The 26,187-nt window shown below is 41.0% G+C and overlaps 1 protein-coding gene and 1 long non-coding RNA gene across 11 annotated transcripts in view; one reads left to right on the top strand and one right to left on the bottom strand.

Annotated features, from left to right (window-relative positions):
- STXBP5 (syntaxin binding protein 5) overlaps positions 1-9,078 on the bottom strand; it is a 109,428-nt gene extending 100,350 nt beyond the window's left edge. For 4 of the 10 annotated variants that reach the window (XM_074818705.1, XM_074818706.1, XM_074818701.1 and 1 more), the window contains exons 1-2: positions 8,576-9,077; positions 6,638-6,735 (exon numbers count right to left, since the gene is read on the bottom strand). In XM_074818705.1, coding sequence (XP_074674806.1) covers positions 6,638-6,735; positions 8,576-8,728 — 251 coding nt within the window. In that variant the 5' untranslated portion in view covers positions 8,729-9,077. Of the gene's footprint in view, positions 1-6,637; positions 6,736-8,575 lie in introns of all 10 variants that reach the window. The other 6 variants (XM_074818707.1, XM_074818710.1, XM_074818708.1 and 3 more) reach the window with 2 other exon arrangements.
- Positions 9,079-12,772: 3,694 nt separating this feature from the next.
- Positions 12,773-26,187, top strand: part of LOC141920990 (uncharacterized) — a 31,825-nt gene continuing 18,410 nt past the window's right edge. The window contains exon 1 of the long non-coding RNA XR_012622519.1: positions 12,773-13,523. This is a non-coding gene — a long non-coding RNA (uncharacterized LOC141920990). The remainder of the gene's footprint in view (positions 13,524-26,187) is intronic.

Below are 26,187 nucleotides of genomic sequence, written 5' to 3'. Positions count from 1 at the left end.
CCAGAAAGGAGGACACCATGCATAATGGTTACTTGGGAAGACAAACACCATCACTCCAAATGTGGTGTGCCCCCCCCACCCCGTTTCTTCCCCCAGTTTTTAATTGCCAAGCATGACATCAGATGTTATGGAATATCCCTTTGTTCAGTTGGGGTCAGCTGTCCCAGCTGTGTCCCCTCCCAACTTCTTGTGCACCCCCAGCTTACTTGCTGGTGGGGGGGGGTGAGAAGCAGAAAAGGCCTTGACTCTGTGTGAGCGCTGCTCAGCAGTAACAAAAGCATCCCTGTGTTATCAACACTGTTTTCAATACAAATCCAAAACACAGACCCATACTAGCTACTATGAAGAACTAACTCCATCCCAGCCAAAACTAGCACACCAAGTCTCCCAACAAGTGTAACCACAGATCTAGAAACTACATCATCCTATCTATTAAGAATTCCATCATAGCTTTCTCTGTGTAGGAATAACTTGCTATAATTCCATACATTTTTAAGAGTTACATGTCTCATTACAGCATTTTGGCCTTATTTCATTTTAGAATATCTAAAGGTAGCTGATTTTTTCATTTAGGGGATGGGGATTTTTCATTGAAAAAAAGATATAAGAGAGCTAATGATACCCACATGAACTAAATGCTGGAAGATATGACAAGAAACGTGGTAGTGTTAAAAGAACTAGAAATGTGATAAGATTAATGTATGTTTTAAGCAAAGTAGTTTTCTTGTTTAAACTACTCTGTGTGAATTGGGTGGCAACCAAGCCACCTAATAAGAAAGCAAACACCTTCTTATTAACAGATAATCACAGAGTCTCTCTGGCATGACACTATTGCAATATTTTTAGTAGCTTCACTGATGTACTCTTCCCAAAACAGGAAGATTTGTTTGAAGTCCAGAAGAATGTTGGCAAAGGTTGAGACTATTCTCTTCAGTGTACAAATGCCAAAAAACCCTGACAATCTACAAAACAGTAGTTTAGTTCGACTTTGGTATATTCACAGAACAGACAGAATCACAGATAATTTAGGCTGGAAAGGCCCTCCCAAGTTCATCTGGCTCAGTCTCCCACTTGAAGCTGTACCAACTTCACAGTTAGATGCTCAGTTTGAAATCTTTGCTCTGCATACTGTAAACACAACTCCAGCCATTGCCCTACTGCCCTTTCCCTGGAAGGGAGGAAGAGCAGATGTAGAGCTACTTCAAAAAAAACCAAAACAAAACAAAACCACCACACAACATCAAGCTGATGTTTCTGTGAAAGGGAAAAAAACAAAAGCGTACAAAACAGACTGCCAGACTGCCTTACACAGTCTGAATGATCCAAAGGAAAAGTATTTTTAATGGATATAGTCACATGACAAGTTTGAAACGGAATAGCGAATTCTCTGAAGCTCTAACAAAAAATTGCTTGAATTTTTTGGTGTATATCTACAGCAAAACTATCCAGATGCTGCAACATAAACATTTCATCAGAAACTTACTGCATGGAACCACACATCCAGGCTTTGAGCTATTTTGATCGAAGAGTAACAGCTGTGAGTTCTTCTCAGAGGTCACAAAGAATGGAAGTCACGGAAAGCAAGTTTTATACACCTCAGATATGTGAAAACTTCAGCCATTTGCTTATATACAAGTCAGCTTTTACTGCTGAAAAGAATGGAGGGAAATAAACAGATGCTGACATTCGGAACAATTGCGATCTTCAGATATTTAATGACAGAATGACAAACAATCTAATTTTTCTCCTTCCTGTAAACTGGGTTTGCAACAGAAAAAACACCCCAAACTTTAATTAAAGAACCCATTCTGCTAGGAAATAGAGAGTCCTAGGCACAATTTGTGGAAGGCAGAAGGCTTATTCTATTGGTATCCCCTTTATTCTCAAGAACTTCTAGTGGAAATGGTCTTCCTTTTTAGAATTCCCTCTATCAAGAGAGAGACTGAGCTTCAAGCTGCAAATGAGTATTTTTAAGGCATGAAGTACCAATGAAGATATTGCATTCATGTTAGCTGATAATCAAACTAGATCTCATTTGATATACTGTCCTAGCTTTGCTATTGGGAAATTAAAGCACTGAAAACTGAAGAAACTTAAGATGGTGCAGTTAAACAGTAGGGCGCTGGAGAATTCCTTCAACTCTTCTGCTTTAGCTTCAAAGGTTATTCTACCACTCATAAAAGCAAACAGAAAAGTTCAGCCAACTATTAAGCCCAGAGCCCTGTACAATTAGTAATTTAAAGTTCTGAGAAAACAACATCCTAAAGACAGACAAATCCTGAAAAAGTCCCTTTCACCTTTCTCAAGCCTCTTTACAGTTTAAATGTTACCCTGTTCAGATCACATTTGACTTTTCTAGAAGGACTTTTAAGCAGAAGAGTGAAAACAATGGACAGCACAGAAGCAGGGCTATTACCAATGACACTGAACACTGTCAGGATGTCACAGGGTGAAGTCTACCCAATTACACCATTCAGGTAAGTTAAACCTCAAGTAAGCACACTCAGCTCTAACTCATTAGAAGGTTTTGATACCTGCTGGGAAAACAAAGCACAGACAATTATGCACAAAACTTCCTAAAGGCTATGGACTGTGTGTCCTGCTGTAATGGTTCCGGTATGCACAGGAAAGAAGCAAAGTATAGTCGAACTTTTAACTACTTGATATCTAGCACATTTGGGACAGGAGATCAAAAGGTGAAAGCCACCCTGGTAACAACAGCTAAATCCCTTTAAGGAGGGGGAAAGTCAAAGATATCTTTGCAGTGACAAAGGAGGCCACCAGCAGCTTACACTAACCATTGCAGTTTGAAATCAGTATCGAACACAACTGCTCCTTGTGGGGAAAACATCCACAAGCTTCCAGCACTGTGCAGAAGTGCAAGCCTGAGGCAGAACTGCCACACGTTAAGAGCCAGGCCACCAGCTAAGGCTCAAATACCTCAAGCAGCTGGAACAAGTGTCCTCTGATCAGCACCACCAACTCAGAGGAACAGCTGGATCAGCATGAGCAGATGAGTGTGGGTGTATGTGACATAAATTTAAGAGTTCATGTCACTCAGGGCTGAACTTCTGCTCTTATGCCTACCTCATCACTCAACTTCCCCTGCAATACAGAGAACAGAATCAAATGGCTTAACTGTTTTCAACAGATCCCAATGTCAGGGAGAAGGTCACATCAACTGGTTGTTCTGTAGTCAAGAATAGTGAGTCCAGCATCTGACCTCTCTTCAAGGTTTGCATTCTATGAAGCTATACACTTTGTCACTTTTCCTCATACACTGTAAATGAACCAAGTTGTCCATAGCTGAAAACAGAACAGACCCTTTGCTATTAATTGCTCAAAATGTTCTCTAATTAAGGATAATACCTGAGCAGTATCAGCCTGCCTCAGAAACACTTGCTTTTAAGTTTCCTAGCTAAATCAGAGTTAAAAATATTTCTAAGTAACTCTGGAAGTAGAATCAAATGGGTTTTTTTTAAAGAAATACAAGGGATACACTGCTCAAATTAAGCTACTGAATAATCCCAAACTAACTTTGGTGATTCATAAGGTTTAAGTTTTACACTAAAAGCAGTCTTCTCCTAACATTTTTATGGACTTCTCTCCCTCTTAAAACTGCAAGATCTAGGACCAACTGCTGCTTACGGACACAGAATGGCAAAGTCCAGCCTCTGGCAAATTAAGTCACCACCTCCACAGTGTTCTCCTCTTATTTCAACCTATCAGGGACAAAGAATATTAACAGAGCAGTAATTCTACTTCCAATCCAAAGAGCAAAACATGCCACATACAGTTTTGTTATTTCCATTTTCACAATTACTGTGTGGATTCAGAGAATTCAATACAGCTGTGATGTCATTTTGTCTTTATCTCTAATTAATAAATACATTAAGTCAGTGAACTCCCAGTATATCTGTATCCACAGATTCTGTTTTTTCAGAAAAAGCTTTAATTCTATCTTTACATGTCACTGTATCAATACAAGAAACAATATTTAGTATTTATATATTAAAATTCTCTCTGTTCCTCCACTAGTGATTAGAGTCCTCGTAAAGAAGAATGGGATGGGAGTGTGGTTCAGAAAATTCCTGCTCACATCAATCTGTTCTCATCAATACTGGTTCTGAAGTTAAAGTACCTGAACTGCTGACTGCTCAAATACAGAAAACATGTTCTGTAAAGGGGTTAGCTGATAAATGACCCAAAGTCAATCAGGACTGTAATATTAATTTCTTCACATATTAATGAAATCTAGAACAGGTTAGCTCATTCCTTGATTTAAGAATATTTTATCTTTAATATCCTTTCTAAAAAAAAAAAAAAAACAACCAGAAACTTTCTTCACAATTCCTCAGATCACTTACTTGCAATAGGAATGAAGTGAAAGCTTAACAAGATGCACCTATACTTGACGATGCAAGGAAAACACTAATACCCAGCTCCCATCTGCTGGTAAGCAATGAAAGAAACATTATTATTCCTTTACTTTTATACTCTCACAACATGAACGCAGAAGAAAATGAGGACTGACTTTCAGGATTTACTTCTCAATGAACTGACTCTCAGTCTTTCTACTCCATGCCCCATTTCAATTAAGAATACTTCTGCAGCTCTAGAGTAAGTGGCTCCCACTTTAATGAATCCTTGCACATAATTCATTGTTTGTAGAAACGTTAGCAGGTAAAGCATCCTGTAGGTCAACAAGCACTTTTTGGTTATGTTTTTATCTTTGAGCAATAGAATAAAATAAGCACTTCTTGCAAGTTTCACTCCTTTCCAAAGGGTACTTTTCAAACCAGTTTCACCAGGCAGACAGCAAGAGGCTGGTTTTAAATTGGGAATGTGTCTGAGTGTACCCCTTCTGCCTGCACTCCTCCATCCCAAAGAGCAAAGTAATCACAGGAGATACAACTGCAGTGTTGTTGGGTTGCAAGGCTAACCTATCAGCTGAGGACATTTAACTAGTTCTTCCAAGAATCAAGATCTGTATCAAGGTACTGAGAAGCATATTAATCTTCATCAAGTCAGGTGAGCATCAACTTTTCAGCCTCTGCATGAAATTTCTTCCATTCCCTTAGGAAATACATTTTCTGACAATGTTACTGTTCCTCGCACAGTGACTGTTTCTTCCCTCATGATCTTGAAATACTTCTCTTGATTATTTAGAAAGGAATTCACACTCCAAGAATTCACAGCTGTAGTCATGGATGAGTGCCAGTAAACAGGTTTTACCAAGTCATCATTACCCAAAGTGCAACATCATATTGCCCAAAATTACGGGTGAATAAGCTCTGAAGAGGTGTATTTTGATCTCTCCTTTTCCTTCAATCCAAATCCTTACTTTTAGGTCTCTTTGATTTCTCATCTATTCTACCAATATGAGAGTAATTAACAGCACCAACCACCCACACTTCATTCTAAATCAACTTTACCACCTTTTTAAAACCAAAATTTATGGAGTTAAGGGTAATTTCAAATATGGCATTAGGAGCACTGCATGGTCTCTACTGTTGATTACTGTTAATTACTTTGAATTAAGAGATCTTGGGGGTTCACAATAGATATAATTATAGATACCATACAAGCTACTTCACTTCAGCCTCTTCTTAAAGCCTTGGATTTGATACCGAAGTTCTGATTTTTCAACTTGTAAAAGACAACCCTCTTAAGGCAATTAACCTTACAGACAGAGTAGTGATGTTACAGAGGGCAACAAAAAAAGGTCTACTTGCAGACTAACATAAGCAGCAAAGGAAAATGAAAAAATGTGATTTACCTACAGTTTAAAGAGGATTAAGTCAATTTTTCTAGTAAGATGGCATAAGTATTCCCCAAAAAGGCCAGAGTTCAGTCAATTTCAGGACAACAAAGAATTCATTCTTTTGTGCTGAAAACTAAGGTTTGGGCAATGGCAGTGTTGATTAAAGAATCTACAGGGCATCTTCTTTTAAAAACAAAAGTTTAAACACATGTTGTTACATGGCTTGGATAGTAGCATATGGCTATGGTACCATATGGCTGTGAACATATGGGTAGTTCAATTTTTAGTGAACAAAAAGAAGCAAGGTTACCGGTGCTTTATTTCACAAATTCATTCTGCTCATCTCAGTCACTTGGAAACTATTAGTGAGATACAACTCCTGTACCCTTCAGTGTCATCACTTGAAACCATCTTCAGGCAACACAGAAGCAGTAGCAGGTAAGCTTTGTAATACTGTAGTTATCTCAAGAACAAGGCCAAAAAACAAAGCACGCAAAAAAACCCCACTGAGCAGCACAGAATTCTTCAATCCCAGAGGATACAGCAGAACAATGAAACAGAGCTCAGCCCAGGTCTCTAGATTTGCAGTCAGCTGCTCTAAACTGTCAGCACACTAGTAACCCTCTACAAAATGTATATGTTAACTTGAGGTAACAGGGACTGAGCAGCCATACCTCACATTATTAACACAACTTGAACTGACACAAAGAACAACCAAAACAGCCAGGCCACCCACCAGCAGAAAACAGAGCTTTGCTTTTCTCCTCTCTTGCATACCTGGTTCCCACCAGACTTCTGAATGGTTCCAGCAGCTGAATCAAAACATCACATGCATGAGGTGCACCAAATCCGTTTCAGAATGTAAAAGGATACAGCCTTAGTGCTCCAGTCTGAGTCCCAATGGCCAGTATTTTCTGAACAGGATCAAATGCCAAGGCTGAAGGTTGATAGGGGAAACCATGGCGTACAGTCTAACAAGTCAGATCATCGCATTAATGATGGGTCAAGCAGCAAACCAAAAATAAATGGAATCATGTTAGGAATCATAAATGGAATCATGTATGTTAGGGAACAGGATTCAGTGTTAATCACAATTAAGAAAGGAACTACAAAGCATTTTAACAACAGACTGAGAAAATCAGCTGTCTTGCATGAACCAACTATAAATGATTTTTTTTAGTCATAATTATTCATCCATCCTTGATCATCAAGTAACAGTCGTACTTACTGAAACTTAATTTGAATCTTACATTTCTTCTGTACAAAGACTATATCAAACTCAGCATTTTATTTTTTCATCTACCTCATTCTCTGAGTAATCTTACTTTCAGCTCTAACAAAGGCACTAAACTATTAAAATATGAGACGTTCCTAGGAAGTTTGGCAACAAAGCCAGACTTGTCATTACAACTATTGCAAATTACTACACCTGCTTTTCTGAGAATCACTTCAATTTGAATCCAACAGGCCTCACATGACAGTGCAACCTCTCTCAGTACGTTAAGAAAAAAAAACAGCTCAAGCTCCACAGAACCAATCTCTCACCCTCTGCTTCCCCCAAAGAGAAAAAACAGCCCCCAAAATAGACAAAACCAAAACACACCCCACCAAACAAGGCAAAACCCCCTCAACGGTGGGATTCTTTCTTAATACAAAGCTATTGGCACATTTAGCTTTTTGGTTAGCCAAGACTGATTTGGTAATTGACGAAGCAATAACTCCATTACACTTCTCAGGTTGCAATTAATCAGAATAGAGAACATAACTTAAGTGTCACCTACTCTTACTTCCCTTATAAACGTACACAACATAAAAGCCACACAACTGCTAGCTTTTCCATTTCAAAACCTTTAGTTTAAAGCGGAGTTATTTTAGGACCTCATAAATGCATAGCAAACTTCTGATATACTCCGTTTGCTTCACTGAAGTTGCAGGCATACCCCGCAACTCTCAGTATTTCACAGTGAATAAAATCTAACGGGTAACAGCTCTGCTCTTTTCCATGTCCTTTGTGAACAACTTGCAAAAGTGGCAGAAACACCTGCAAGACTGGATAAAACAAGGAGGAGAATCCACAAACAAGCTCATCCATATCAAGCTAGGCCATGGGTACATTGTAAAGATAAAAACGGGTATTGATATTCAAATCAGTTTTATTCCTCTTGGTACAGCTGGTGGATTAATTCGCTGCATCATTTTCTGAAGTGTGCAGACACGAACTGCAGTTATTGTATCACGCACAAGCAAATAAAAAAACCCAGGAACTTTTCCCCTGTCTCCGGAGGAGATGTGCAATAGCAGCATCGGCAACTTGGCAACACACTGCAGCGCAACCGCCACAAACGTCTACAGCCTTTTTCAGGCGCGCAGGAGCAGGATAAATGCATTTCCAAATAATGCAGAGCGACAGATCCCCTGTCCTTCGGGCCCATTAGCAGAGGCTTCTACTCAAATGCCGCGATAATCAGCTCTGCACTACAGCTAGGTATCCCTCCTTCCCCCGGCCATCCCACTCTCCCTGCGAAGCCTTCGTGACCACGGACAATATTACACGCATGACAGAGCCTAGAAGACGACAAACCCTGAAACTCTCCAGGAAAGAGGACTACGGAAACCCAACAAGACCCGTACAGCTGCACCCGCCACTTCCTTCCTTTCTCCCCCCCCCAACAATAAATCCAAACAAGTAAACAGGAGCGGCGGGCGGGCTCGGCGAGGTCGGTACCGGGGAGCAAAGCCCGCAGAGCGCACGGCGGCGGCGCGCCCCCCTCCCCGGCCGCCAGCCGGCTGGGGGCTGCAGCGTTCATTCACCTTGCAGAGCTGGAAGTGCTCGGACTGGAGCGTCTCCTGGATTTCGGTCTCCCGGTTCCCCGCCTGCTGCTGCTGCGCGGCGGACGACGCCGAGGCGGCGGCGGAGACCGCCGTCAGGCCGTCCAGCACCTTCCTGATGTTAAATTTCCTCATGGTCTTCGGCGGCGGCGCTCCCCGCTCCCCCGGCCTCGCCGCCGCCGCCGCGCTGCCACCGCAGCCCGCCCCGCCGACGGCAGACGAGCCCCCGCCGGGGAGGGCGGTGCAGGGGCGGCCCGCGACCAGGGGCGCCGCGCTCTCCGCCGCGGGGCAGCGTTCCTCCTCGTCGGCGGGGAGGGCGCCGGGGCGTCAGTCCGGCAGCGCAGGGGCGCTCCTCATCGGGGACCGCGGGCTCGGGGACGGGGACTGGAGCCAAGCAAACAGGAGCCGGTCAGCCCACCGCCGCCGGTCCCAGACTCGCCGCCCGCCGCCGCTCCGCGCCCTGCCCGCCGGGACGCACGGCTCGCCCCGGGCCCGGCCGGCCCCGCCCCGGCCGCCCCCCCCCCCCCGCCCCGCCGCCACCGGGGGCGTGCGGGCCGCCTCGCCTCGCCTGTCCTCGCCGCGGAGCCTCCGCGTCTCCCCGCGCAGCCCGCCTCACATCGTGGCAGCCGCGGCCGCCGCTGTCACCCGTCTCTGCGTGTGTGTGTGTGTGTGTGCGAGCGTGCGTGTGCCGGTCCCCTCCCGCCGCCGCAGTCTCTCCCCCCCGTCGCAGGCGCCCGCCCCGCGGCTCGGCTCAGGCGCCCTCCGCCTCCTCAGAGCTGCGTGTGCCGCCAGCCAGTCACCAGCGGGGCTTCTCCCGGCTGCTGTTGCCGCCGCCCGCCCCCACAACCATCCTCCTCCTCCTGCCGCGGCGGAGGGCGCCTCCCCCGCCTCACGGTCGCTCCCCCTTGCCTGACAACGCGGAAGCGCAGCGCCCCGGGGAGGAGCAGCGGCAGCGGCCACTACCGCGGCGCCCGGCCTGGCAGGGCCGGGGCGGCCGCGCATGCGCGCTAAGGGCGGCGGCACCCGGATGTGGCGGTGCCCGCTCCCCCCGGCCGCGCCGCGCCGCGCTGCGCGGAGGCCGGGGCCGGGGCCGGGGCCGGGGTGGTGTGAGGGGTGCGGGGGTGCGGGTCGGGCGCGGCGCGGCGGCGAGGGCCGGGCGTGAGCTGGGTGCTGGGCTCCGGCCAGGGGGAGGCGGGAGCAGGTAACAAACAGGTGGCGGCGGCTGGGGGCCGCCGTGGGCAGCGCTGTCCCTGCCGCTGGCACTTACACGCGGAAAATCCCCCGGCGGCTGCGGGGGGGGGCGGAGCTGCGCCTCATCCCGCGGCGGTGGCGACCCGGACGTTGTGCCCGGTGTCAGGCAGGGCCGGGGCAGCGCCGGCGGTTCCCCAGGGGGCCGGGCTGCCTCACGGTGTGGCGGCGGGGCTGGCGGCGACCGCCGGGCCGGGGGAGCGGGGAGGGGCGGCGGGGCGGGAGGAGCGTTTCCCGCGGCAGTAGCGGTTACCGGAGGAGGGGTGTGATCCCCCCGCGCCCCCCGCCCGAACTGCCGTGCCGGCGGGGCGGCCCCGGCCTGGCAGCGTTCGTACCGCGGGGTAGCCAGCCCCGGCCGAAGCAGTGACCGCCTGCCCGGGCGTTGCAGGGCGAGCCGCTGGGGTCCCGACGGCGCTTCCATTCGTGCTTACGGCAGCAAAACTAATTTAAACGAGTGGCACAGAGATAAACGTTTCTTTCTGCTAACCGCTGTTGGATAGTATTCTGTATTTTGGTTTTATTTTTCTTTTAGTACAAACAAGATTGCATTTTTGGATTATCTAGTCAGTGGTCTGGTAGTAGATACTACTCTTGTCTCAGTCATTATATTGCTGAAGGTAATTATTATTTGTGGCTCTTTGCTGAACTTTCAACTAAAATGAACTGGAAGATCAATCATCACTTTTGGAGGGAAAACTTGCAGAGATGTGATTCAAGACACTGGCTCTCATCTCCTAGCTACAGGGTGAATGCCTTGGCAGTAAAAGGCTCCACACACAGTAAAATGGTGTTTTTAAGTGGTATTTTCAGCCTGATAGCCAGGCATGCTTTATTAGTGCAGTAAATGTAATAGTGCACAGAGGGATAAGCGTAATCAGAATGCAGCAAAATAGTTATGATGCAGCCATCATAGAATCCTAGAATTCCAGGGTGGAAGGGACCTCAAGGATCATCTGGTCCAACCTTCTTTGGCAAAAGCATGGTCTAGACAAGATGGTCAGCACCCTGTCCATCTGAATCTTAAAAGTATCCAATGTTGGGGAATCCACCACTTCCCTGGGGAGATTATTCCAGTGGCTGATTGTTCTGACGGTGCAAAATTTTCCTCATCATAACCTCAAAAGAAAAAATTCCACAAACTCTTCTTAGACCTGTAACCCCTTGTCAGTTTACAGCCATATTGCCAGCAGGTATATGGTGTATAAACATTTGAAAGAAACCAAGACAGTTTACATATCCTTATAAAGTCATGAACTTACATAGCTGTTCCCCTGTGTTAACAGGACTGTTGGACACTTCCCCAAATCATCTTGGTAAAATGTGAAAGAATGCTTCCAAAGATGGCAAAAATCCTAGAAATGGAAGAAGTAGACTTAAATGAGAATCAGAAAATATTTGATAGAAAAATTAACTTAGAAATGTGTGCATTTTCAGTATGTCTTTAATTATCCATTACATATTTTAGCTGACAGTTTATAAGTTACAGAAATAATGTCTAATCTTTCCATCTATTCACACATGCTTACTGTAACGCAGTAAACTGGTAAGAAAACTTCTAGAACTTGGCCATGGGTGACAAAATGGTAAGCACAGACTGCTACAGGTAAAGACATATGTGCAGGTATAACTTTAAGAATGTAAGTTATAGTCCATTTGAGTTCTGTAGTCAGTTTATGTTAGGCTGGGCCCTGCAAACACTTCTGGCTATAACTTTCATAGCACAACTAGCCTCATTATTTATTGTAATATTAATCAGAGAAAAAAAACAAGCCCTCAGAACTGGATGAAGAAGTAAAGGACTTTAAAAGCACTCTTTTTGCGTACTACAGTCACTTTCACTTTCTTACCTTTTATGTGCTTGGCCCTTGAATCCATTCTTTAATTAGACTATACATTTTTAGAGGAGAGATTGAATTTCACTTTCTGTTTACAGTAGCACCTAACACAAGGAGAACCTCAATTATTTCAAGATTATACCTATACTTCCAAACATTTAAGCAAATGATATAATACACACAAGGTTGAGACAACAGTTCTCTTCCCTTACACTTTCTAGTTGATGCCATTCAACAAATCAATCCTTTCCTGGGACTTAACTCTTCCTGTAAAATATCAGTGGCAAACTTCCCTCTCCGTGGGACATCAGTGGGAACAGTAGTAGACCTTTTAATTTTATAGTTCAGCGAACATCCCCATTATTTTTCAGGATTTAGCTGCTGTATTTCAGAGCTTCTTCAGGGCCTCCAGCTCTTACACAATAACCACATCCTGTTTACAAATTAGACCAACTCTGCTTAACTGCCTTGCTTCATATTGCCCACTCAGACCTTCCGGCCTCTGATGTCTGAAATCTCTTGCCAGTGTTTTATACCCCGGTCCAAAGCCCAAGTGCCTTGCACAGCTGGGGAAGAAGCAGTCAGACCCAACTAGTTTGCAACATCTTTGTACTCAACTATGACAGAGTCCAGCTGTGACAGAGCCACTGTTAAATGCTCACGAGTCACTTAGCCCCCAGCAGTGCATCTTCATTAGTCACACAAATCCCTGCTACCAAATGAATCCACTTGGCATTGGTCTTCTTTGCCCACCTTTTCTTACTGACCCTGCTATTTACTGCTCCTAGGGAAGGAAAGAGAGGATCACCTGCTCATTTCTTGATCAGTATTCTACAGATCCCACATAAGCAACCACTATTCCTAATAGCTATTTGAGGCAATGGGGCATTTAGTGTTGGCCTACATAGCGGTGTGATTCCACAGACCATTAGTTGGTGCAGGTCAAACTTGCTGGGTCTTTTGCCTCAAGATAATCACAATAACTTTACAGATAACTGCAGAGTACAGCCATCAGTGTGCTTAGAGGCTTTTCCTTTTTGACTTCTTTTTTTGTGGGGTAGTACACTGCCAGGGTTAGCATGAAAAAGACAGAGGATGATGGTAGTCCCACATGAATCAGAATGAGTAAAAATTCACCCAGTTATAATGTATGCTGAGATTTGGTCGAATACTCCCAGAGCAGTGGGTAGGTAGTGAAGTGACAGGTCTACTCGTGGTGCTTGTCATTAGTTTGTACATAAGCCCCAAAAGTGTTACCGGTCGTATCCAGAGAAGGCAGTGTGCTCCAGGTGATTTGCACACCGTAATAATTATTGCACTGCTCAGCATGGATGAGAAAAGGACCATCAGAAGTGACCTCAAGATCTCTGCTTGGCCTCTAACTGCACTAAAGCTTTTTACAGTCAGTCGAGGCTTTGAAGACTAACTAAGATGCTTAGCTTTCCTGAGAACGTCTTAATGGTGCTTAGTCACTCACACTGCAGAGTCAGGATCAACTGAGCCCTAGCCAAACATCTCCTTGCCATAAATAGAAAGAAGCTGGAAAACATTTCTGAACTAATCCTATTCAAGTTGTTCTACTCAAATGTGTTGGCCAGAGCAGTGTAACCACAGCTCCGAGTGAGTTTTGGAATCTTTCCTGGCTGCTGGGAAACTGCTCAAGCTTTCTAGACTCAGAGCTGTTGCCAAACAAACATCTGTGATTTTCTTTTTTCCCAGTAATCTGCACTGGTGACAAATCCTAAGGAGGACTTCCAACTACATGTGAACTTTTGACCTGTGTGGCAGAGAGAGGGCACATCCTGCTGCTGCAGAGGCTGCACCAAGATCCTGCACATTCAGCTCAGGTCAGCAAGCATAATGACAAGTGCATACGTTGATTGTTGAAGTATGAATTGAAAGGGCTCTGCAACATCAATCTACCCAATCGGTACATACACAAGTACCCATGTAGCTGTTGTGTGTTGAGCTAGAGCATGGCTGTCTTACGAGGAATTTAAGGAATTGTTACCACCAGGGATCTCTGACTGCTGACCACTACCAGTGGTATGTGATGCAGTGAATAGCTACAGTGTGATAGCAAGGGAGAGTACATAAGGCAGAAGGAATGAATGACAGCAGCGCTATGGGGTGGAAACATGCGACTTGTGAAAGAGATTGTGCACTGTCCTCCTTAGTAATTCATGCCTTTTTGCACCTTTGTCCCACCACTGTCATCTTGGACCAGACAAAGGCAGTGTCAACTATTAAACTATACACAAAAATCTACTGTATCTAATGAAAATATGGTTATTGCTTATTATCTATTGACCTATTTACATATTATTCTCATCTTCACTGACGATACACAGTCCCTTCAAAAAATGTTGCACTTAAGCATCCATCTGTCCTTTTTTCATGAGATAGAGGCTCTTTAAATAGAAAATAAATAACACCAAAGAAATATTTAAGGAGTATGTTAACACCACATTTTTTGTTTTCAAATTTACTTTCATTATTTTCAGCCATGTCTTTAGTACCTAAGGTTAGGTCATCCTAGCAGCATGGTCTTACTTGGCTTCAGCTAGTCCTCTTCTTTTATCACTGTCTAAAGGAGTAATTGATTTTTCTGCTTATCCCAATCTTCTTTGGCCAGTGCAGGCATTTAATTAATTTCATTCTTATGTTGTACTAAAAATGCACAGTTCTCTTTTGTTCACGCAGTCTGTTGAGTTTTTCTCCTTTCTGTATTGCATTTTACTTGAGCCCGGGCCAGTTCTGTGTTAAGAGTAGAGGTATTTCAACCCTAGCATCTACTCTACTCTGCTGCTTCATGCTTTTAGTTACAACAGCTTCCTCATTTGCCCTGTACCCTTTTAATTAATCTCTTGTGCAATCAAAACAGGCAGTGGCAGAGTATTTCTTCTTTTTTGTTCGTGATTTTCTAGAGTACAGTGCACAAACAGTTCTAGGAGCAGGGTTCACAATTCAGGATGCATCCCTTCCAAGCAGATACTCTGTAAACTACAGAGATCATCTCCTTCTGTCACCTACTTCCTTTTTGGAAAAAGAACAGCAAGTGAAGTAGAGGATAGATTCTCTTTCCATGACATTTTCCTCTGGATTGTGACTATTCATTAGGTGGAAAGTGGGGTGTCTGAATTAAAATTCTCATTTTCTCGTCACAAATAAGCACCACCAGGGCTAGGCAGCCACAGAATGAGAAATTCTGAAGTGCAGTGTGGTGCTTAAGCTCCTAAAATCCAGCTCTGTTATGCTCTGGATCTGATCCTTTGTCAATTTCTTCCATTCCTAACTAATTCTATTTTTATGGATACTTTCTTGTGTATGAATTCATCTCATGAGGTTTATCTCTCACATGAACTGAAGTGTTAGGGTTTTCAGGTCTCCGCATATTTAGAAGAAATTCATTACTGAGATACTGCTAGTGGATTGTAATGATTTACAGGAGGAGCAAGTAAAATGTACATGCAACATTTCAGTTTGCTTTATATGTTGTAACTGTTCTTTAGATGCCAAAGCAAAATTACAAATAATTATACTAAGGAGTTTCTAATGTTAACCCGATCTATGCCATCACTTCAACATGTAATTAACCTTATGTTTCCTTCAGTGCAATCCATGCACCTTCTTAACAGTATGTATAAGCTTAAGCTACAACAGAAGACATGAATTACTCAACTGATAGTATGACATACTTGTCATCAGTACAAATGATGTCATACTATCAGTTGAGTAATTCATGTCTTCTGATGAAGATAATGATATTTGAGATATCATTATTTGCCTTATATCATATTGCTTCTGCAATTTGATCTATTCTGATGGATACCTGAAACACTAATGCAGAATCATATAAGCACAGAATACTTGAGGTGCGATGGGATCTCTGGTGGTCATCTGGTCCAATGGTCTGCCCAGTCATAATTTGGATCCAACTTCAAAGTCAGATCATGTTGCTTGGGATCATGTCTAACTTTTGCATTTCTCCAAATAAGGAGATTCTGTAACTCCTGCTTTCTGCATTATTACCAAATAAAATTACAATTTCACATCCCATGTGCTGCATTTCTGTTTTCTCAGTTTTACGTTAATAGTGGGCCTAAGCCAGGACCTCAGACATAAATGCTAGTACAGTCAGAACAGGTTTTAAACAAGGTAAGCCTTTTATCCATCTAGAAAAATATGGGCTGATACTTTACTGAATAATGAATATTGCTTCATATGTATTTATCATACACATTTTATGGTATTCGGTCAAGTATAATACCAGTGCTTCTTATTACAATGCCACTTTGAGACCTGCGTAACGGAGTGAAGTAAATAGGAAATACGATCTGTCTCCATTAAAAGGCAGCAAAATATTACAAGTGAAATCACACAAGGTTTATAAAATAGCCAAATTAAGATGAAGTATGAGTATCTGCCAAGTGAAGAAGAATTTTCTTGGACTAAATGAGTTAAAGCTAAAATATGATGGACAAAACTAATTTATCCTTTCTTAAAGCAGATTTCTAGCACTGCAATTTTAAAAGTGTCTTTCAAATATAGTGATCTGTTTATACACAGTATTTTGTACAAAGGGTAGCCTTTCAGACAGCATCTTTCGTCAGTGAGTCATTTTAAGTGACTGCCCACTACAAGAAAGAAAAAGCTCACATATTTTATTACTGTCATTGTAATTACAATGCATTAGTTGGAAGGGGATTCTTTTTGTACAGCAGTTTAACAATCTAGACAAGCACTCATTTAGACTACAGAAACATTAGGCCTTTTAACAAAAAGTGGCTACTATTTCACTGGTATTTTTTCTTCTTACTTTAAATTAAAAGCAGTGAACTACATAAACTGCAAGGCTAAGCACACAAGCAAGCAAGTGGACAATCCCTTTAATGGTGTTGAAGCTAGAAGATCCAAAATGCAACCCTGCTTCATTTAATTTTAGGCTTTTTTTTAGTACATTTATGTTCATTCATGTTACCATTTTTCTGTGTCTGTAAACCCTTCTTGGAACACCAGTTCAGAAATAATAATACCAGATACATGTTTAAATTTTCTGATTAGTTCAGTTGTGCGAGAAAATTTCAGATTTCAAGACAATCAAAAGATTTCCCATAAAGAGTATTCTATATGTTTTTAACTTCATTCCAAGCATAGCAAACAGTACCTCTTTCCGCATCTTCTTCCTCCCTCCCAACAGGTGAAACAGGAGGTGAAATGCAAGGGCAACTGAGACTTTCCAAACAAAATGCTGGTGCCCTCCAATTTAAGAAGAGCATAATAATTTTAAATTAACAAGGCAAATAATTGTTTTCAGAAAAAGTAAATCGGTAACAAGGCAAATGGGTAGGAAAAGCATAGAGTATGTAGGACAGATTCCAATTTATTAAAGACAATAAGCCTGATAATTCTCATTTCTCCTGTTCTTTACATGGTTTTAGGTTCTGTCCCAAGATACTAGTGAGTGAGCTTCTTGAGTAGCTTTAGGTCCACTTGGTGACTTAATCTAAGATTTTTTGAAACCCTGACTGAGGCAATTGAACTTTGGCATGTAGTAACTGGTTGAATTAAAGCGTAGAGGAAATCGTAAGCTTTAATTAGATCAGCTGAGCAAGCGCTATATTGCATGGCGTTGTCCTGACCAGAATTTAGACCTGTTGCTGGAATTAGCTTCAGAAACTTGATGTATTATCATGGTTTTGAGCTTTATTTCAGGCAAGGTGTGTAAGGAGACATTAATATCTGCTCCCTCAAATCTCCCTGTGAGTCACCATCCCTTCTGCTGTAGCACCCCGGTTAGGGCTAGTTAAAGCACCAATTAGGACTGGCCAACATTTGATAATTATACCTATATTTTATAGTGCATTACCATGTAGATGCTCAGGCCGAAAAGACAGTTTCTGAGAAACAGGGGGAGATAGACTATTGGTGCAGAGGCCCACCTCTTTAGGCAAGACAGAGAGGTTAATAGGAAAAAAGAGATTATCTTCATTTTGGCAACTGGAAATTGAGACACACACACCAATAGAGCCGTGCTGGTTTAGCTGTGCAAGTATCTGGTATGATTTGTACTGCTTCATACAGCTACACTTAAATTACAATCTGCAGTGGAAGCTGTTTAATTTGCATTAGATTTGCATTTTTCCCCTTGCCCGTAAAGCAAATAGCTTTCCTGTAACAATGTTGAGGCGTGTCCAGAGGTATTGCGGAGGCTGCAGGCACAGCTTGAGGGTACCTACGGCTCTGCCTCCCTGCCAGGTTGAGGAGATTTGTTTTCCTCTTCCCTTTCCCTGGCCAGCCCCACTCCCTCTCCCCTTTCGCTCCACGCACAGCGTTCGTGGGATCTGAGTGGCCCTTAGTTACATTGTGAAGTTTTTAAGGCAAAAATGGCAGCTAAGCTTTTGAAAAGCACTCCAGCCTAATAAAAACTAAACTGCACCAACTCTGGGCCATAAACGTTTCATTGTAAAGATGGTTGGATATGTATTCTGTCAGAGTGCTGTGAGGGCTGGTGGCTCCCTGGGTCTCTGGGGGCTGCCCATGGGGGTCCATCGGGGCACGGCCTGGCAGCAGGGGGACCCCAGGGCAGCCCCAGCTTGGGCACCAGGAACCTCCTGGGCTGAGGCTGTGCTGCAACATGGGCCTGTGGCCAGGCAGGGCTGTGGAGAGCTGGAGACCAGCCCTGCTGCGGTGCTCCTGGGGCAGGGACAATCAGGGCTGGTGGTGCCATCAGGACCCTGACATTTTCATGCCAGTATCTAAAGTAGCAGTTCATATCTGAAGGGCAGTCTTAATGTATGTCCCATGAAAATTTTTTTCTACGTCATAACTATTTTTGATTAGAGGTTTGGCCAAAGCAAAATTTTTTAAAGAGAAAAATGCATCTATCTCAGAAATATTCCTTATATCAAATGTGAGTTATGCCATTGCTGTATATTTAGTGTGGACATGCTTTCATATTCCTAGAACAATTTTTTTGGAAAAATTGTACAAAGTTGCTCTATTCCCAAATTTAAAATCGGAACGTCTGGTAATAGTTATATAATATGAGTGTTATTATTACAACTGTTTATTTTGTTTCACTTAATGTGAAAATGAGTTTAAGATTTATATCATATAATGTCACTTACTACCTATTACAGAAGTAAATGGAAAGATCTCACTCTCAGTCTTCTAACTCTCAAGCAAGAGAGTCCATCATTTTTGTGAGAGCTGATCTAAGAATAAATAAAACCTGGGCTTCACTGATCTGTGTCACTCACACTGTCCGTCTCACTTGTTGCATATTTTCATTTGACTGCATAGTTTTTGCCACTAAAATAGAGTTCTCCTATTTATTTCCAACACTACATAGTGACTTCACAAGTGGCAATGAAAAGAAACAGGACTTGTAATGAGTCATCACAAATAAGTGCAAACAAGCAGTTTTTTATTTTCTATTTATTATGCACTGTAAGCCTAACATGGATTTGGAGAACTGTATATCTTAAAACTAAAGAAGTGCTGCATTTTAGGCAGTGATTATGAAATACTTCCAAAATCCTTTTTGCTGTTCCTGTTCCATTGTCCCCAGTCTTAACAGAAATAGTGTGTTGTCCCTAGCACTAGCTTTTAGTGTACTTTCTTCCCTTGAAGTTGAGCAAATCCATCATGGATTACCGACGGCTAGGACAGGCTAGACATCGGGTCACTTACATTTCCACCACTTACATGTTCCTCAATTCCTAAGCAGATATTTAGGAATTCTCCATATATTAGATGCTATATCCATGTCTACAGACTTCCTCCTGGCTACTCCATTCAGGTTTGGAGGCACTCACAGACACACTGTCTTTCAGGAATCCCCTACAGCCAACACATACCAGAAGCTTCCACATACTTAGAAGGGTCGTGAGGCTGCCCTATCTTTTGTTAGGTGCTTTGACATACCTTTGTCTATCTCACTGATCCTGCTCTAAACACCATTTTTTAGCTCCAAGAATTTAGGCCATTGGAAAGTATTTTTAAGAAATTATTCTCATTTAAGCATAAATTTGGTAAAGTATATCTCTAACAGCTGGATTCAAAATGCCCGTGACTTTGAAACTTTCAGGTTTGGACGGATGTATTGAAAAGGTGTCTTTCCAGAAAAAAAAGCACATTAGAGTTATACTATGATAAAACTTCAACTCTTCCAAAATGTAATGTATAAGCATTAACAAACATTGCCCCCCAAAAACCCTGTACATTAAACTGTTCACATAATGCTGAAGAATAATTCTTTCTTCCTCACATCTTTTGAAAGCATGGCATCTTTGAGCTAAGTAAATGATTAAGTGAACTAAGAAGTTTATCTTGTCTCCCTATTCTGTTCTGTATAGGTTCTTATTACCATTCTACCACCACTGTATCTGAGAGTGAATACCAGTTCTGCATTCAGCATTATAAATCTCATCTGTCATACGCAGCTTGTTTTCTCTCACTCTCTAAGGAGAATTATGTGAGCAGTATAATGTTTCCCTTTGGTAGTTTTCTTTGAGGTGAAGAGTTGGTTGCACATACGTGCTGCTGTATTTTTATGCAAAAGTATGATCAAAGAAATGTGCCTTACTCTTCAAGCAGAAAATGCTGTTTGTGACAATCCATATTTCATCAAAACTGTCAATTAAATTTAGTGAAAAAAATAAACTTTGTTTAAACAATAAAGAAAAAGCTTTCATAAAGGTGAAAGCAGGGAAAAATATTTCTTCTAAGAACGTAAATAGAATAAATAAATACTTAAAAAATGGGAATGTTTTTTAAACAAATTTTACCCACAGAGCATACCCCAAAACCACAGGATAGTTCAACCAGTGAAACGCATGCCCATTAGAAGTAAAACATTCTAAAATTTAATAGGAACAAAATATGGTCGTGCATTTTCATGGTGGAAAATACCAAAATTAAAGAAAGAGCATAAATAGAGAAAAGCAAGATTCGGCTTTGCTTTTCAAACATTTTGAAAAGATAGTAATATACCACTGCCTAATATTTATTTTCTGAAGTAATTATGTGCATTGTGTAGCATTCATTAAATAAACATAAAACATGAAACAGTGTTAAGATATGAGACCCTACCAAGACAGAACAAGCTGGGCATTTCTTTTGTATAATAGAAAGTATGCAAGTGGGTAAAAAATAGTGTGACCTGGAGGTCAGCATCTTCAAGCTCCGGTGGATTAACAGAGAAACACATCCCAAGACTGAAGATCTTTTGGGGGAGGTCTCTTCCTTCAGCTCCTGCCCGGTTGAATGTGGAGTTGTGAGTGCTTCAGTCAACCTCGACTGCCACAGTATTACATCAGTGAGAACTATGCAAAGGACAGTGTAACCCACCCTGCCCCCATATTTTTATGCATTTTTCTTTTAGACTTGTTTTACTCAAACCTCATGCCCCTCAACTGTTCCTTCTATTGCTCTAATGTAAAGGTATATATGATACTTGGAAATCCAAGGGAAAAGTATTTTAAAATTACTTTCAGTTTTATGAAAATGTTTGAACCAGAAAATATTTACTGAGATAATTTTTTTGTGTAGGTTTGCATAAAATTTGAGAACTTTCCAGTAACAGGGTAATAAAAGATACAAAAATATTTGCTTGCTATACTACCAGATGTCAGATAATCACCAGGAGCATATCAGATGTTACCTATTCTTGGCTTTTCTCCATCCTCCCCATGTGGTTCCTTCATACTTTGTTCTGGTGCACCCTGAAGGAACTTTTAACTTAATGTTTCCTGTGAGCTATCTCATCACAGTTATAGCTACTGCCTCTTGATGCTGATCTCTAAGCCGGTCACCTTTCACCAAAGACATGGACCATCTCTTAACTATGTCTTGGGTATCTCCTTGTTTGCCTTCAGTTAAGACACAGAGAATCAAGACCTCTTGGTCTTCCTTCCAGAACATTATGTTATTCATGTATCAGACACAGCTCACAGTGTGAGCTCACACTACCAGTACTAAAAGTAATGTATTTGAATTCTTCCCCTACTCCCTCTTCACAGCAATACAAGATCCAATTTTACTTCATCTTCTTTCTCAGTGTCACAAAGATTTCTCTCCTCAAGGGTTTGTTCGTTTCTTGGGTCCTCGTCCCACAACAACGAATGCAACATCTCTCTGGCTTCTTTGAAAACAACTTTTTACACATTTTTTTCCATGAAACACAGCAACAGAAGTTATCATCCTTGCTCATCATTTACCATATCATTCTTTCTTTTTACCCCTACTTACTCATCATCTGATATTATCTCAACTTCCATCAGTTTGTCAGCTTTTTCAAGTTCTGTAAGACCCTGTTCCTCCTTAACACACCTAAGTTAATTTCTGATACTCATATTCCTAACTTTTCCTATTTGCTTGGGAGAGTCTCCACTTTTCTCCCATGCTGCCCTACATGCATATACATAAAGTTTCTGAAATCAGTTTACAAGGCTGAGTAAGCCTCTCAGAAAGTCCTATTCCTTTCATGCAACCTAAGTTAGGCTTAAAAAAAGGGGAACAAATGTTTTTCATGTCTCTTATCATATATAATTTACCACTTTTCTCATGGGGTATGAACTTCTTTTCCTTCCCACCACATAATAAACAACGTAGCAAAAAAAAAAAAAAAAAGAAATGAAAATGAAAAAAGAAATGAAAAAAAAAAAATTAATTGGTATACCTTATACACAGAAGTCTTAAACATCACAGGAGACTGTTCTGAAAGAAGAGTACTATTTCTTTTCTGAAGTATCTTTGTACACATAAGAATTATTTTAAGTGTCTGAGGTTGCTCTAAGACTATTTGCTTTCTTGACATTATCAGGGATGCTGAGAACAGCTTCAAGGTGGAGATGCATTTACCTTTAATAGAGAAAAAAATCCAAATAAAGCCAATAAAAACACAACAAAAAATCAGCTTTGCTATTTTGAATATTTTAGTGACATGTAGATTGTCAAAGGAACTATAGACAAAGGAAGACTTAGTTTGTCTTATTTAGTCTTTAATGATATCCATCTGAACAGCTATTATATAAAAAAACCAAAAGTGATTGACTAGACCTGTGTAAAAGACAAAAAGCAAAAGTAAAAAAAAAAAAGCAGAAGTAAGTAGTAAATTAAAAACAATAATAATACTAATAGATTATTCCAAGATATGCTTCATGTCTGTATTGATATATATTTATTAATGATCTGGAAAAGTCAGTTAATGACATCTAGGTGAGAGAACTAGTCAGAAGCCTTCACAAAGCTAAGAAAAGCCATATGAACAGCAAATTAAAATGCTGGTAAATTAATATATAGAGTGGGAAAATTTCAAATATAAATATGAATATTTATTTTCACATTTTAAAGTACCAGCATCATGCCTGTAGAAAGCTCAGGGAGAACCTGTGCTTCATAATAGCAAATAAATAGTTACTGTGTACAATCAATGGAATATATTTCTGAAAAGATACTAATGCCATATAGAATTGAGACTGAATTTTGTCATTCTAAACATTATTGTAAAATGAAAATAGGCAAGGAGAGTCTGACCTGTTGAGGAAAACTGTAGGAAGATATTGGAGAGTAGGTCTATGTTATTCAGGAAAGAGATGAAATAAAGAGGCATCAGTTATATACAAATAATAGTGAAAAAGGGAAGGTTATGAGGCTGTTAGGAGAAGGGGAATGAGTGTACTTTACACTTAGTCATCCAAGAAAAAAATAACAAATATTTAACTAAGAGTTAACAAATTAAAAATTCACAACAGGCAATATCTCTTATAACTACACAAAATGACGTGTTGAAATTTAATGTAAAAAATTAGTCATCCAAGAGCTTTGAAAGATTTTAGAAGAAGATATTTGGATGATTAATAAGAACATCCACTGATAATTAGCTGACAATTTTGAAAAATATTGCATATAGACATTCATGACTGAATTAATCAAAATTTAGCTGGAGTAAGGAAGGAATTTCCTCTACAGAGAGATCAGTTGTATTTCTTAATTTTGGAGTTTTTTCTAACTTCCTGCAACTATCAAGTATTGTCTGCTGTCAGAAACAGGATTATATGGATCACTGATTTAATTCCGTTGGTAAACTGGTGTTCTCCTCCCAACTAAGGCAGCATTTATTTCTTTTGTGATAGCTTTTTACTTGTGACTGAGTTTCTGCTTACAATATTTATAAGTATCTCACTTTCTTTATTGTTAGCAGAGAGTAAACCTCTGAGCAGAAGCCTTTCTGTTCCTGAAACTATTCTCAGAATTCTGAAATTTCCCTTGGTATCTTGGAACAAGCATTTCCTACCCTCTAAACACTGTTAATGGGAAGATTCATTACTTCTTAAGCAATATAAATAAGAAAAATTCCCTGTATTGTTTGTATGTGTTTGAGAAACCATGTTAAACTTTATATATATTTGGCAAACACAGTATCTGACATTTAAAAACTTATTAATATTTGGACAAGAATCCTGGAAGACACTTGAAATTCAAGCAGTATGTATACCTGGGTATCTGTAGGAAATTTTCACTGCATACAAAGAAACTGTTTCTTCTGTGAAACTTTTGCAGTGTTTCGGCATTGAAGGGAGTTACAGAGGATGTGCACTTCTAACTTAAAGAGCCTTTTAAAATAACACTGCGTGTACATATAGTTCTTTAAAGATTCTTCACTGTATTATAGACTTCATAATTTTAATATTGTGCGTCTGTTTTTTAGCTGTGTTGAGCTTTGAGAGTGAACACTGGACTGCTTATTTCACTTATAAATTTTCATATTATCACAATGCTTTTTTACCCCAAATCATTGCAATTATTCATTTCAAAGTATGAAAATACTATCATTATATATATATTTTTTATAAATATTTGGTTTTAAAATGTAATTTATGAGCATTGGGTTTGGTGAATGTTTTCATTGTGGAGATTAAAATCAAAACAAGACGGAAAGAATTAATCAAATGCTAATCTGAGAAATCAGGGCATCATGCCCTGGAGGGTATGAGATCCAGGCCTTCAAGGGCAGCACATACCAATGGTAGGATCACTCAAGTGAGAAATTCCTGCCACCGGATATGACTGAATTGATATTGATATGAAGCAGGAGTAACTCCATAATTGCTCAGATACTAGAGTGGCAGGAGCTCTATAAAATCTCTAATTAGAGAGATAGAAAGCTTGGTGTTTGATACATGTGTTGACTTAAGTCTGCAGCTGGCTCTGAACAATTCACTGGGAGTTGTGCTGGGGAGCCCTGTGGCTGCCCAGGGCTTCAGTCATACTCAACATCAACATCTTAACTCTCTCACCCTTCAAGTAAAACTCAGTGCAGAGGTAAAAGCTAATACACTGTCAAAGAATGGGGCAGAAAAAACTTCTAGCTGCTCCCCCAAATGCCTTTCTACCAGCAAAGTTCAGTCCTGGACTGAGATGTCCCTTGCTGTCAGATCTGGCAAGGGAATAAGAAATTCAGAATTTGTGCTTAATGAAAAAACATTGGAGATGTTAAATTCACTATGAAAGTAGGAATCCCCTTGAGTTTTTTGTATAACTCACCAAACAAGAGAAGGGTCAAAAGAGAGTACAGTCAGTTCTTCTGGAAAGGGTTCAAGGAACAAATCAATTCTCTAGCAGTCTGGAATCCCCTATCAAAGTGAAATCCATTAAATACATTTGTATAGGCCAGAAATACATTATGGTCAATGGTGAGAAGACCTAAAAAATCAGGACAATTACTTCTGATTCTTGCTGTGAGGAGACCTTCCATCAAGCTTAATATTCTGTTGGTCTGAACAGTCTGATTAAGATAAAATAAAATTAAGTCTCTATACGTGTCTATACTTAGCCACCTAACACCATTTGAGATAGCTCCCTAAAAGGAATAGGTGCCAGGGAGGACAATAATTTGCAAATCTGTTGGTATCCGAAGATAGCTGGAAAGAAGATACAACCATTGCATGCTTGAGCATGGTCAGCAGCTTGTCCTTATGAAAGGAGGCATTAACAATTCTCAGCAGTAATATCCCTCTGATTATTAGTGTGTCTCTGCTAACTTTAGTCAGCCATGAAGAACATACTTAATGATGCTGAGATGGTGCATAATGATGTAGGTCTGAAATTTTTAATAGAAATTCTCTGTGTGACAAATGATGTATTAACTTTAAGTTGGACTAGATCTTTAATATCCTGCCCAGTGAAAGAATCCCAGGAGTCTTATGGGTAGGATCAATTTTACAGCCAACTTTCTCATAATATGAAAAGCTGACTTAGTCTTTAGAGCTTCCTCAGTTTGGTCTTGCCTCTGGTAAGGAAATTAGTTAATTCTGAGGGGTGAACAGCCTCCCAAATTTGTGTGTATATGTTTTACTTTCCTAAATATACCAAGAGACTGAAGTAGTAGTTGTTGCAGTCTTTGCACAGTAAATTGTGCTTCACAGTATGCGTGGTTGTGAATAATATCAAAAAGAAACTTGTTTGCATAAGGAAACTTCCTTTCCTTACCCAAAATATTAGGAG

Source organism: Strix aluco, chromosome 3, assembly GCF_031877795.1.
Source record: "Strix aluco isolate bStrAlu1 chromosome 3, bStrAlu1.hap1, whole genome shotgun sequence".
Lineage (NCBI taxonomy): Eukaryota > Metazoa > Chordata > Aves > Strigiformes > Strigidae > Strix > Strix aluco.
Note: the sequence above shows the minus strand (reverse complement) of the source record. Positions and strands in the feature narration are given on the sequence as shown.